This window comes from Panicum hallii, chromosome 3 (assembly GCF_002211085.1).
Source record: "Panicum hallii strain FIL2 chromosome 3, PHallii_v3.1, whole genome shotgun sequence".
Taxonomy (NCBI): Eukaryota; Viridiplantae; Streptophyta; class Magnoliopsida; order Poales; family Poaceae; genus Panicum; species Panicum hallii.
In genome coordinates, this window is record NC_038044.1 from 20,856,287 (window position 1) to 20,869,912 (window position 13,626).

The following is a 13,626-nucleotide window of genomic DNA, read 5'->3' on the forward strand; positions in this document are numbered from 1 at the left end:
GCATTCAGCCTGCCAAGCGCCTCCTCGAACGCCATCATCTCGACGTCGCAGAACTGCTCAATGCCAGCCACCGCTGGGTACAGGTGATCAGGCACGGTGTCGAACAGCTTCTTAACCATGGTGACGTCGTCGAGCGTGGACCCGAGACTGGCAAACTTCGCGGGCATGCCGCTGATCTTCCCGGCGTAGTCATCCAGCGCATCGCCGTCCACCATACACAGCTTGTCGAACTCCCCCTTGAGCGTGGAGAGGCGCGCCGTCTTGACTCGATCCGCGCCGACGAACCTTGTTTTGAGGCTCTCCCAGACCTCCTTCGCCGTCTTCTTTGTTGACACCTGCATGAGGATGTCCTCCGGCAGTGCTTGGAGAAGTTGCGCCCGCGCCGTCTTGTTCTTTTGCGCATCCACCGCGGCATCGCCCGACAGAGACACGGCCTCCTAGAGGCTCTGCGCATCGAGGATCGCCTCCACCTTGATTGCCCACGCCGTGTACCCCGCCGGCGACAGCACCAGATACGACATGGACACAGTACCTCCCGCAGCGCCGTGTGGAACCACCGCCATTACTTCTTGCTCGAGGTAGTAGCGCAGGATCTTGGGCATACACGGAACCAGGCTCTGGTACCAATTGTCAGAACTAATCCTATGATCTCTCACACTCACGCACTGACGGAGTTATAAGATAACTCGTGAGCACAAACAGCAGATGATGGCGACGAACGCCTCGGCCGCAGGACGGCCTATATGTTGGCTCTTATTCAAACTCAAACGACTTGACAAGAATACACCCAGGGATTACATGCCTTTTAATAGCCCCTCGGCGACGCATGCAGCGCCCACGCAACGCACTCGTCGAACTTCACGCGCACGTACGCGCTCTCCTGCCTGGCGAGACAGCCGTCTCCATGAGCAACGAACTCTTCCGTGAGAACCGGTCTCCAGTGATGATCCACAAGCTAGCTTGTTGCGCTCCTCCACGGCTGCTGCCAACGGCCTTCTCCTAGCCATCCCTGCACTTCCCTAACAAACCTGCTAGCACGTATGCACAATGTGCTGGACTCAACCTAGACCAGATGCAAACGCGAGCACGAACTCATGCATGATCGTACACACTACAGACTCGCACGCATGCACGTCACGGCCACGAACACATGATGTGGTGTATTCTAACAAACTCCTCCGAAACCACGGCATCGCCGCACATCCTGACGTACAGGATGCCGGCTCCGAGTCGACTGTCGCGGAGAGCGCCCCTTCTTCATCTCCGGGGCCGCCGCATGCACACACGTCGCCAAGCCACCCGCCAGCCATGCACCCACACGAGCTGGGTTTATTCCTAACAGCTCCAAGCACACCAAGGCCCGCCCGCCCGCCCGCATGGCCGGCGCGGCGCGGCCACGCGTCTACCAAAAACTGCAAGCGTTGTCCGGATCATAGCTTCCAACAGCGCGCCGCTTGTTGCTCGGCCGTCCCCTCCCATCCCTTGGTTTGGTTGAATGGCATGCGGGCTTGTGTGCGGCGTTGTTCCCTCGCATGGCGAACAGGATCAGAGGAAGGGACCAATCAACTATGTAGTAGAGATACACACAGACATGGTAGCTTGAGCCGGAAAAGTGGTGGAGGAGCTACCCATAGCTTTGGAGGCTCACCTGAACTCCTTCGCTTGTCCATTTCCATCTAGCCAGGTTCCAGACTTTGGCAGCGTGAGAGCGGCCATGAAGAGCAGAGGGTTGCTGCTGCTCTGCTGCGCGGCAACGCTGGCCGCGCTTCTCTCCCAAGGAGGCCAGGTCTGTCGCTCACTCTCACCCTCTCGCTTTGGTACAGCTCACCGAGCACATTTCCTAGCTTTGACCACCAATTCCCAGTTTCGTTCATGCCGTCGATGTTAAATTCCGTTATCTTTCAGGCCGCCGCTTACTTATTATGACATGCCGTCGCCGTCGCCAGCTCCGGCACCAGGCAGCTCCCGACCGACCAGCTCCTCTGCCTCTCCTCCACCAGCCCGGCCCAACACCTTCCCGACGGTGAGCATACGGAGTGCTGTCGATCACAATGCATTCCTCAACCGAATTCGGCTTTTGGTTCGTGGTGGTGTTCATCGACTATCTGCAGCGCGGTGTCACCCCCGGCAGCCTGCAGCCCCAAGGTCAGTAGCTAGAAACACAATCTCCTGCTTGCATGCATTGCATTGCAATGGTCGTGCACGAATTCAGGAGGCCGGAATTAAAAGGCTCTTGGAACAGAGTGTAGGAAAAACATGGCTTAGTAACTCAACTTAACAAGATTAAGCATCTAAACAATACGAGCACAATCTAAAGAACATGAATAAAGTTTAGAGCTGGACCGGGTGCGACCGGTTGATGCAGATCCGGCCATGGCTGGTGTCCAGGACGACGAAGGCGCATAGTTGTTATAGAAGTAGAAGGTCGCGGCGGGTATTGTCGTTCTTCGTACCTCCATCATGCCTCCACCGACACTGGGACGGCGGCGGTGGGTAGGCGACGACCTTCAAGTCGTTCCAGCACCGCCGGGATCGGGTGGCTGCAGTGGGGTTGTTAGACTAGAGTCCCAAAGCGTCGGACGACGCTATTTATTATGGCGTTGGACGACCTGTGACCACAACTACGAGTCGGTTGTGTCTCCGATCCAAACGTCAAAACGGCGTTTATTTCTCCTTATCCGTTTCTCTTTTTATTTCTCATTTTTCGGCCTTTTGGCCACTGAATATTTCCAACATAGAGTGCGGCGGCGCGGTGCTCGGCGACAGCGTACCGGAAGCGGTGCCTCTTCTTCTGCGGCAAGTGCTGCGCGGCGTGCCTGTGCGTGCCGGCGGGCACCTACGGCAACAAGGCCTCCTGCCCCTGCTACAGCAACTGGAAGACCAAGAGGCCCCCAGTGCCCCTAGCAGAAAATTGCAATGAAATGTGGCTTCGTTCCTGTCCACCGTAGCTTTCGCAAGGATGACCACTCCATATTATTCCCATCACCGCCATTTCTCCTGATAGAATAGAAGAGAGGAGGAACAAAGAATCAAGTAAAATCTCCAATTGTACGGTGGCTTTTCAAGTCTGCAACCTTCGTCTATAGCTGGTGTGAAAGAGACATAGACAGGCTTTGAGAACCATTAGATGAGCCGTCATCCATCGATGCGAATACATTCCTCAGAAAAACAGGTTTTTTCACTAGTGTGAAAGAGAGATATTTAGCTTATACGTTTAGAATATTTAGATTAGAATATGCAGCTTGCCATTTGTTTATGCGTAGGTTTATTTTAGTTCTTTTTGTGATTATTGAATACTTTGTTTTATATGCTTGAAGCTGATTAGTATTATATATATATATATGCAGGATCTTCTATAGCTGGTGTATTCGGTGGTTGTAAATTCTATCGGATACTCATCATATTTATCCTGAGTTTGTATTTAAAAGCAGCCTCTTTTCCCTATATATCTTTTCCCCGTAGATGACTATACTATACGGTTTAATCCTGTTCTCCCCAGGCAGTTCCACCTGAAAGGAATACTTCTCTATGGTAAAATTCTCTCAACTGCCAAATACGAGCTTTTAACGAGAACTACCGAAGAAGTTTCTCCTATAGGATTCTTGACATAGAGACTTAAAACGTACAATTAGATCAGCAAACACAAGGAAACACAAGGAAATGAAAGGAAAACTAAAAAAAACTTATATATGGTTTTCCTTTTTCGGGAGCCCTAAACTCTTGAAGAAAGAAATAAAGAAAAAAAATAAAAGATTATCTTACAATGGATATTTTACAACAGGTATGGTGGATATTTTATAGGAATGCTACTAGAGAATTATATTGGCTTGGTGGTTGGTGGGCTTTTAGTCTCTTTGTTGCGGAGCGTCTAGCTCTCTCCTCCGATACCTTTGTTCTTGTGCAATATCTCCTTATATAGTGCTGCGGAGAGTGGTATCTTTGTTGTTCTTATCTTTTTCGCTGAACTTATCGTTTTGAAGTATGGTGCAAATTTATTTTGCATGGCGCAAACTTCTTCTGCATGATCTTAACTGATCTGAAGTTGCTGGTCTTCGTATGGATTCTCTTTGGAACAAGTTTGCTGGTCTTCGTATAGATTCTCTTTGGAACAAGTTCCCGTATAGAACCTTCTGGACAACATAGCATGCTGAGTGCGTAGATGCAAAGCTTGTCTCGACAAACTTTGCATACATGGACTCAGCATGATGGGTTGTTTAGAAGATTTCATATGGGAATTTGTTCCAAAAGAGAATCCATGCAAAGGTTACCAACTTTTGTTCTTTAACAGTTAAAGCCATGCAGAATAAGTTTGCGCCATACTTGAAAACAGTAAGTTCAACGAAGAAAATAAGAACAATGAAGACATCAGTAATCTCCGCTGCACTATATAAAGAGGTGATGCTGCATAAAAATTAAGGCATCGGAGAAGAAGCTAGACACTCCACAACTAGGAGTCCTTAAAAGCCACCAAGCCAATAAAATTCCCTAGTAGCATCCTTATAAAATAGCCACCATGCCCGTTGTAAAATACCTAGTGTAAAGTAATCTTTTCTTTCTTTCTTCAAGAGTTTGGAGGTTCCGAAAAGAAAAAATCATATATAAATTTATTTGGTTTAATAAAGTAGTTTTTCTTTAGTTTTCTTGTGTCTGCTGGTCTGATTGGTGTTTTAAATCTATGTGTCAAGGATCCTATCGAAGAAACCTTTTTGGTAGTTTTTGTTTAAAGCTCGTGTTTAGCAGTTGAGAGAACGTTATTGCCGTAGAGAAGTATTCCCTTCAGGTGGAACTGCATGGGGGAGATGATAGGAATTTAGGCCGCATAGTGACAATCGTAGATATATAGGAAAAGAAGGCTGCTTTTTAAATACAAACTCGCGATAAATATAATGAGTACCGAGTAGGATTTTACAATCACAGATTACATCGGCTGTCACGTTGGTTTCGCCAACCCAAAAAGATCATGCAATGCATATAAAACTAATCAGTTCCTAAATATATAAAACAAAATCTTTAATAATTATAAAAGGACAAAAAAATCCTATATATAAATAAATTTTAAACCGTATATTCTAATCTAAATATTCTAAACACATAGAAGAAACATCTCAATCTGAGTCACAAATCAGCAATCTTAGTTTCCACTCTATTTCTTTTATATCTGGGGAGAGAGAGAGAGGACATTGCCTTCAACTGCATTACTGCACCCAGAGAATGACACCATGGACACGGAAATCATACCCAATTGCGCCAACCACTGAACAAGATATGATCGTCGATCACCCATCACCTTAGCAAAGGCAGTGATAGACACATCCTAGATATTACTAGTGGCTCCCACAGGAGAGAAGAAGAGGGAGCGGCACCAGAGGGCGGCGATAGGGTGAGATGAGATGGCAGAGAAATAAAAAATGTTGTTGCGTTGAGCTGAACTAGAAATCATACGGGCCAAACAGCCCAAGAAGTAGTTTCAGACGGACGCGGGCTTGGCCCAACTGGGCCTCAATAGTAGGTCGGCAGATTGGCCCAAAACATGGAGTGCATTCCAGTGACTCCGAGAACCATCATAAAAGCCACCCCTGGTTCTCAAAAAAAAAAAGCCACCCTGCGCGCGTGGGCCCGCAGCATTTTCCCTCTTCCCGCCTCTCCCAGAAATTTCCACCCAAACTCCGAATTCCCACCCGCCCCATCCCCCCCACATTTCGCTTCCCAAGAAGGACGCGAGAAATCCAATATTCCAATCCAACCCACCACGATCCTATCAATCCAATCCAATCGACCCCCGCGCTCGTCCCGATTCTCAGAACCCGATCCGTCCGCAAACAGCGACCAACGCAGGAGGTCCCTTCTCGGATCAGATGGGGAGGCCGCGGAAGACGAAGGCCGAGCCGGAGCCAGCTCCCGCATTCTCGATTGGTAAGCGAAAACCCTGCCGCCGATCTGACCACCACGATCGATGGCGTTTTGCTTCCTGCTCTCGGTTCATCTGAGGAGTTTATTTGGGCAGGCAACTGCAAGGTGGAGATCCACGGGAGCGGACTGCGGTGCGAGCCCACGGAGCAGGGGCTCACCGTCTCCGGGCCCAGGGGCGCCAAGGTTGTCGTCTCCGGTACGCTACTACGCTCTCCTCTGAGGACCAGGAGCATGTCCCTTCATTCGGTTTCGTAGTTTAGGGCCTGTTTGGATCCACCCCCAAATGGCAAAATGGCAAATGGCAAAATTTTTGCTCCTGTCTTTGGATGCTAATTAGAAGTATTAAATATAGTTTAATTAAAAAACTAATTACATAGATGAGGACTAAATGACGAGACGAATCTATTAAGCCTAATTAATCCATAATTAGCAAAATTACGGTAGCATTTGCCGTTTTGCACTTTGGGGTGTTTGGATCCAAAAGTGTAAAAAAAGGTGTAAAAGAGCAAAAGTTTTGCACTTTTTCTTTCTCTTTCCCATTCATCCAAACAGGCCCTTAATCGAAACGATCGATCCATGTAAGCTTCTTGCTGACACTTCCCTTTTGGGGTGTGCGACGGTGCTTGTGCAGTTAGTGGGGATCAGAAGAGTGCTTCGAATGGTGTTGGTGAGTGGGTTGCAGTGTCTGCAACCATTTTTTTTTGTTTGGATTCAGTTGTGATTCTATTCATTCCTATCATGTAATTTTGTGTCCTATGTGTAGGCGAGGGTTCTCAGTTCATCCTCCTCAATCCAAGCGATGCAGATAGCCAAACAAAGTCACTGCTTCAGGTAACCAAGTTTGGGACATCTGTTTGAACCATTCTGGCATCATGATTTAAGAAAAAAAATGGCGTGCCTTTCAGAATTTTACATTCCTTAAGTTGCTAGAGTGTTTGGTTAGACAGGGTTCAGAAAAAGGGAAAGTTGCAGAAATTATGACCATGAGCAGTTGTTACTCATCATATAAACAAATCATAGAAATTAATATGACTTCCAATATCTTATTGCACTCATCGTCTTTCTTCACTTTTGCAAACACATCATAGTTCATGTGCATCATTCTTTTGATATATTCAGGAAGCATTAACTCTTTATAAACAAGAGCTTCCTTCTATGGACTATGCTGCTGACACTGGGAGAAAGTCAGGGTTTCTTGAAAAGTGCACAACTAATGGGTACAAACGTCCTTTTCTTTCTTTATCTTAACTTCATCCATAATCTTGGGATGTTACTTATGGTTTATGAGTAACGTTACTGATAAAATCATTTTCACTGGAGTTTTTGCCTTACAGCACTATCATATTTTGATTATGAGAGTATAAAGAGTTAATGCCCTGATTCTTTGTTCCTGTTCCCCAGGAAGTACAAGACTCTAATTCTGACGTCTAGTCCTGCTGCAAAGCATGAAGAGGTAAATACCTTTGCCATTTTACAATTTATTATTCCATTTGTCCACATGATGTGTAATCACTACTCTGGGCTATTTTATTGACAACTTGTTCGGTATTAATAGATATGTTTCGCAGATTTCTGATATCTCACTAAACATAAGTTAACAGAAAAACTAAACGAAGAGGCAAGAAATTTAAAATCAGTGTTCAAAAAGGCGCTGCTAGGCGCTCGCCTAGGCGCACTTATGCGCTAGGCGGAGGGGTTCCGCCTGGCCTAGGGGGTAGGCGGTCCCCTAGGCGGCCTGTGGCGGAGGCGGAGGCAGGGATGGGTGCGGTGGAGGCTGGGATGGGCGCGGCGGCAGAGGAGGCAGGGGATGGGTGCCGGCGGAGGAAGAAGCAGGGGACGGGCGGCGGCCGAGGTACGGACGGGCGACGGCAGATGAGGAGGTAGGGGCGGGTGCGCGGCAGAGGAGGAGGCAGGAGCAGGCGCGGAGGAGGAGGATGAACGGCGGCCTGCGCAGCGGAGGCAGTGGCGCGGGTGGGCGGGCGGGCGGCCTGGGTAGGGGCGGCGGCGGGTGGAGGAAGAGTGAATGGATAAGCTGGGAGCTAGGTTGTGGGGGGTTGAGATGGGTTGGGCTGGTTTGATGGGCTCTCTATTCAACTTTAGGCCCACTGGTCTCCAGTTTTTCTTTTCTTTTAGAGATATAATTGATGTGTATTGCAAAGTACAACACCGCCTAGCAAATCGCCTTGAATCGCCTAGTCGTGCTTAGGCTCGCCTAGGCTCTAGGCGGTGGGTTACCGCCTAGTGCCTTTTTGAACATTGTTTAAAATGCTACAAATCAAGTGGAGAGTTCATATGCTCCTAGGTTTTTAAGACTAATCGAGTCAAATGCTAGAGGACTGACATGTCCACTGGGTCTCCTAGTCAACTAACTAGCCCCAACTAGTGTCAAATAGTATACAGAATGAATAATTTAAGAACACTCTTATAGCATGAGATTAAGAGGAGATGATTTGGGTAATTACTTGTTTTTGATCGAACATATAGTTCCACAACTTCCTATTGAGTTTCCATGCTTGAATTAAGAGGCAAAACCATGTTTCCTTTGCATGTATAGGGCCCATGATTAGTTGGGCTAGTTGACAGTTAGTTACTTGGGTTGGTCCACTAGGTCCAATAATTAAGTCATTCTGTCCAGCCACTACCCATGTACTATTAGATGGCTAATGATGGACGAGTCGACAACTTTAAAATCGGTGGAGTCTACCAATCAATTGATCCCGGCAATGCATTAAAATTTGATTGCATAATCTATTCCTTTTCATTCTTGTACATCTTAATTATGCTACTTTATACCCACTTTCCATTCATTTAGCACAGCCTCTCTTGTGCAAACATTTATATCTAGGGTGCACCATTAATTATTGAATGTTGACAACGTAATTTTCTGTGAATAACTTTGAAGAGCTATAAAGTAATTAAATTAATGTGCCACATATTTTGAATTTTGATATGTTTCTGTTGGAAATTTGTTATAAGATAACTAGTCAACCACATAATAGTGGTACCTATCGTTCTACTTAAAAAACTAAGTGTGCTGTGGATAGTATATGGAAGAAAAATGAAATATTCTGCCTATTTGTGTTGCTTCTACTCAAACTATTATGGCAGGTTTCACTGAAGACTGCTACTCTTTCATTCAGGTCATAGCTGCTGTATCATATCAGATTGTGCCAGCTGACACTCAGTATGCTGAAATACCTCTGACAGTTGTGAGATCATCTCATCAACGTGCAGTATGTGCCCTTTTGCAATTCATTGAATTTTATTTGGATTCTTTAGTAAAGTAATTATCTCTAGGGCATTCTTGACTCGTACCCATAATTGTATTTCTTATTAGGTTCGCATCTTGTTTCCTCTGTTTTTTTACAAATCTGTAGAAGTATATGTATGTTTTAGTGGGACAAATAATGGAAACTGCTTGCCTTTTACAAGCTTCTGAATTTTACTTTCATTTCAGTGAACCTACCGTGCTTTACATGGTTAATATTAGATGCTATGGAGAACAATTTTGCTTGAATATCATCTTTAATACTTGATCCTAGACACATACTCTTTAAAAGTATCTCCTGCAAAACTTTGTCTGGCACATTACCAGTGTAAACTTCCAATTATGATATTTATGCAAGAAACAGTATATTGTTTGGAATGCATGCAGTTGTCAATGGACTCTATTCAAAGTATTTCTTGGCTGACCCTGGTTGTTTTGATGTTAAATTCAGGGTATTGGCCACCTCTTATATAAGGAACTATCCCAGAGGCTTCAAAATGTTGGTGTCACAACCATATTCTGCTGGGCAGACAAGGTCTCTGAGGGATTTTGGCTAAAACAGGCAAGTAAAAGAGCATATTTGATAAGCCAATTTTTTCTTTCCTTTTGGGTTCATATGCTGTTACTTAGCAGTTCAGTGCTTGTGTTAATTCTGTCATCATATGTTAATCTCCTAGGTTTTAAGGAGAAATAAAACCAGCATGCAATACCAATTCATAAGCATTAAATTTGATGCTTTCAGAATATGTACAAATTTTATGCTCCTTCCTGATCAGAAACTTGAAAAAGGTTATATCATGATTTCTTGAGTACTTATGTACTCGATCAAGAACCATATGCTGTGCTGATGAGATTTTGCTTTATACCTTGAATGAACTGCAGAGTTTTATATCTGTTGGAGAAGTCGATACTAGAGGTAAGATTCGGAAGATTCCAGTAAGGGCTGATATAAAGAGAGCATTATGCTTTCCTGGAGGATCAACACTTATGGTTGCACACCTCAAGAAGGAATTGCCAATCCTGCAAACATGTGATAAATCCCAGACATCTCCACTTCATACTGTAGCCCTAGATAGTAAGTCTACTTGACCTAATCATTAACCTTTTATGGAGCCTGTGTAATGGCAAATTAAGTCTGATGCAAGCAAGCTACATGCTATAAGCTTATCCATGACCACAATTAATCCAAATAAATATAGAAATTTAGAGAAATATCTACACTATATGCATTACTACACTAGGACCAATCAGTAGAGCACTGAGCTCAGATATTTGTCCTCCATAAATTTGTTCTCTTTCTTTAGAGCAACCCAGTATGATGATATATTTGCTTGAACGAATCTCTTTTGTTGTGCACCCTTCAACTTTTATTTCTGAATTAACTACTAATGTTGTGAGAGTGAAATTGAATTTCTCAACAATCTGGTATCACTATCAATAATTATCGATGAAAGTAGACTGATATATAGCTTTATATATTGACTTTGGTACAAACACTAGCTTAACACTATAAACTTTGGTGCATTCAAAACAAATGCCAATTGCTATGTATTCTACTGTTTTATAAGGTTCTTCTTGCAGGCATCTCTCCTGATGATACCGATGTCCCCTTATGTATGGTCCTCCAGACATACAAACGCTATAATGTCAGAAAGAGTGCAAAGGTTGCAAGAAATGATGCCCACATTGATTGTAGTAAAAGTTCATTACCTGAGCAAGAACCAAAGAAGCGTATATATGAAATGTCTTCATCATCGCTAAAGTCAAAAAGGATAAGATGTAGCAATGATGGTGACAATTGCCAAGATATGAATCAAAATGATACACATGACAATTACTTGTGCAGTTCCCCTGGAAATTCAATTCTAATTCCTAAAGAGCATCGTGCTCCTAGTATGGGAGTTCATTTTGAAAACAAAATGTCTGGAGATGAGAAGGCTATTATCCATTCTAATGGTAGCCCTACAATCATGCTCATGAATATTGCAGATGAACAAAAGAAGGCACGCCTTACAAAGGTAACTATCATAAGTTCATGTCACATTAATGTTTGAGAAAAGATTAGAAGCATGCCTTAGGTTCAGGAAACCTTCAAATATGCTTCTTGAATAAATAGTCATTCACAGATGAAGTAAATTTCAATTTTCTTCTCATACAAAAAACTGCATATGAGCAGATGGGACTATTTTTAAAATGTCATGAAATGAGATTTAAACTCAAAGGAAGTTGCGCAGGTGTCACGTGGCTATAAGTTGTCAAACTTTTTTCATTAATCTTTTTTGTGGATGACACAAAGCTTGCATGCCCTTTTCTTTATCTCTTTTTTCAACAGTGCAATGCTTTGCCATTTCGCTGCCTCTGAAATACAATAAGCGAACCATTATGGTGGTGCAGGTAGTTGAAACACTTGGAGGGTTTGTTACTTGCGAAGGACATTCGTGTACACATATTGTTACTGGAAAAGCTCGCAGGACTATGAACTTCTGTATTGCTTTGTCCTCTGGGTACGTCTCCTTATCCTTGATCAACCAAATGAGTGAATGACACTCCAGCTTGCTTCAACCTGTAATAAAATATTAAAATATGGCCTTACTATTGACTAGTCGAAAGTTGAATATGGTGTTTAAGTAACCCCTAGATACTATGAGTTTCCTGGTTTTATGGTTATTTATCTAATTTAAAATCTGATGTGCTCCTTGCAGTGCCTGGATAGTTTCCCCAAACTGGCTAAAAGAAAGCTTCAGACAAGGGCAGTTTGTCGGTGAGTTGAAAGTTGACTAGATTAAGATTATAGATAAATGTCATACAAATGTCTGTACATCGTTGCAAAATATGAATCATGCAGTTTGTGGTCTTCTTTAGCCCCTGGGGCTTCTTGTGGAGTGAACTATGTTACTATGTCCTGATTATTTTTGTAAAAGAACATTACTTCCTACAGTGGACAAAGGAATACAATGGAGTCTTTATCTTCTCTTCCACTTTTGTTCTATTTTGCAGGTGAAGCACAATATGTTCTGGAAGATGAAGAATATAGGATGCAATACAAATCTGAAGTGAGAGATGCAGTTATGAGAGCTAAAGAAAGGCCCAACTCCTTATTTTCTGGCTACACTTTCTGTCTGTCAAAGTACATCCAGCCCTCTTTTGATGTTCTCTCATCCATTATTAAATCTACTGGGGGCAAGGTAACCTTATTTATAATGCCTTGTTCCGGCATCTTATATGCATGAACTTTTTAAGAGGGGGGCATTAATCAAGAACTTATCCAGATAACTTACAAGCTTGAAATAATCACCCTGGTATGGCAGACCTTGTTCAACTCAACTCCTAATATGTGAGGCTTGAATTTATTTGATGCATATTTAAAGTTCTGATGTTAATAGTAGTGCAGAAACAAAACTTACAGGCATGTGTTTTTTTATGGTAGGAGAATGCTATGGAAATGATTTTTGAACATATAGACTATCCATAAATAAAATAAATGTTTTGACTTAAGGTGAATTTGGGGTTTTATCACTAAATCCTGCATGAGGCATCCTTACTTCAGAATATCTTTCAGAGATTCCGTTATTCATGTCTATGTTTTTTCTTGAATGAAAGTCATGCCTATATGTTTGACAGATCATAAAAAGGCTGAACGAGTTAGATGAGCCGTCCCAGGCAATCTTTTTGGTGTGCGAAGAGGAGACAGAACTTGCGTTGGTTGCAGCAAAACGTGGCATCAAAACATTCAGTAGTGACTGGTTCATGAGCTGTGTCATGAAACAGGAACTTGACCTTGAGGCGCCTCAGTTCACTGTCTCTCTCTGATGGGGCAGCAGCTGAAGTCTCGCTTGTTCCCAAGACATCTCTTCCTTCGGTTCTTCTAGTGGTTCTTTGTAGATATGCAAATTTCTTATCTACCTAGTTACAAAATGTAAAGCTGTGTCAAAACTAGTTCTGGTCCTGTGAAAATGATTAACTGTTTTCAATGGAAAAAGTTATGCAGGAGTTATTCCAGTTTTGGTATATATGTTTTTGTATAGAACCTTGGCGTTCAAAATCAGCATTAGCATATCTAGAGTTTGTCCTGATTTTTTGGCCATATAATTTTTTTAGATACTAACTCTCCAAATGGTGGTGTGAAAGTCTCGACATCTAATGTTCAGATACAATTGAGGCAGTAGTAATTGTGTCAGCAAAATATATAAAAAAGGTAACTGCTGTTGGTAAGCCTAAACCTGATGAGGAAAGAGTAAATGCAAATCTTATTTCCATCCATATCCAAATATTTCTTGATTTGTGTGGATGAAATGCCAGTCGTGGTGTGGTAGCTCATTGGTTATTTTTGGAGCCGGCAAGTATGTTGCTTGGTTGCTGTGCTCGATGATGAATAATGCCAGTCATGTGGTGTGGTAGCTCATTGGTTTTTTTTGAGCCGGCAAGTATATTGCTTGGTTGCGGTGCTT

The 13,626-nt window shown here is 43.5% G+C and overlaps 1 protein-coding gene and 1 long non-coding RNA gene across 3 annotated transcripts; both read left to right on the top strand.

The window, feature by feature from the left end:
• Window positions 1-1,473: 1,473 nt before the first annotated feature.
• On the top strand, window positions 1,474-2,852 carry LOC112887826. Its single transcript, XR_003227632.1, has 3 exons — window positions 1,474-1,786; window positions 1,906-2,145; window positions 2,739-2,852. It is a non-coding gene; the product is annotated as an uncharacterized LOC112887826 (long non-coding RNA).
• A 2,379-nt stretch (window positions 2,853-5,231) lies between these two features.
• On the top strand, window positions 5,232-13,177 carry LOC112886697. 2 transcript variants are annotated; one of them, XM_025952666.1, is made up of 14 exons: window positions 5,232-5,913; window positions 6,005-6,106; window positions 6,542-6,577; window positions 6,674-6,741; window positions 7,030-7,127; window positions 7,312-7,363; window positions 9,051-9,143; window positions 9,630-9,740; window positions 10,061-10,253; window positions 10,760-11,196; window positions 11,573-11,682; window positions 11,881-11,939; window positions 12,176-12,363; window positions 12,800-13,177. In XM_025952666.1, the coding sequence occupies exons 1-14, from the start codon at window positions 5,856-5,858 to the stop codon at window positions 12,986-12,988; spliced, it is 1,794 nt and encodes a 597-aa protein (XP_025808451.1). In that variant the 5' UTR covers window positions 5,232-5,855; the 3' UTR covers window positions 12,989-13,177. The 2 variants fall into 2 exon arrangements, with proteins under 2 accessions (XP_025808451.1, XP_025808452.1); XM_025952667.1 differs by lacking the exon at window positions 7,030-7,127 and having other exon boundaries at window positions 5,909-5,913.
• The last annotated feature ends 449 nt before the right edge of the window (window positions 13,178-13,626 follow it).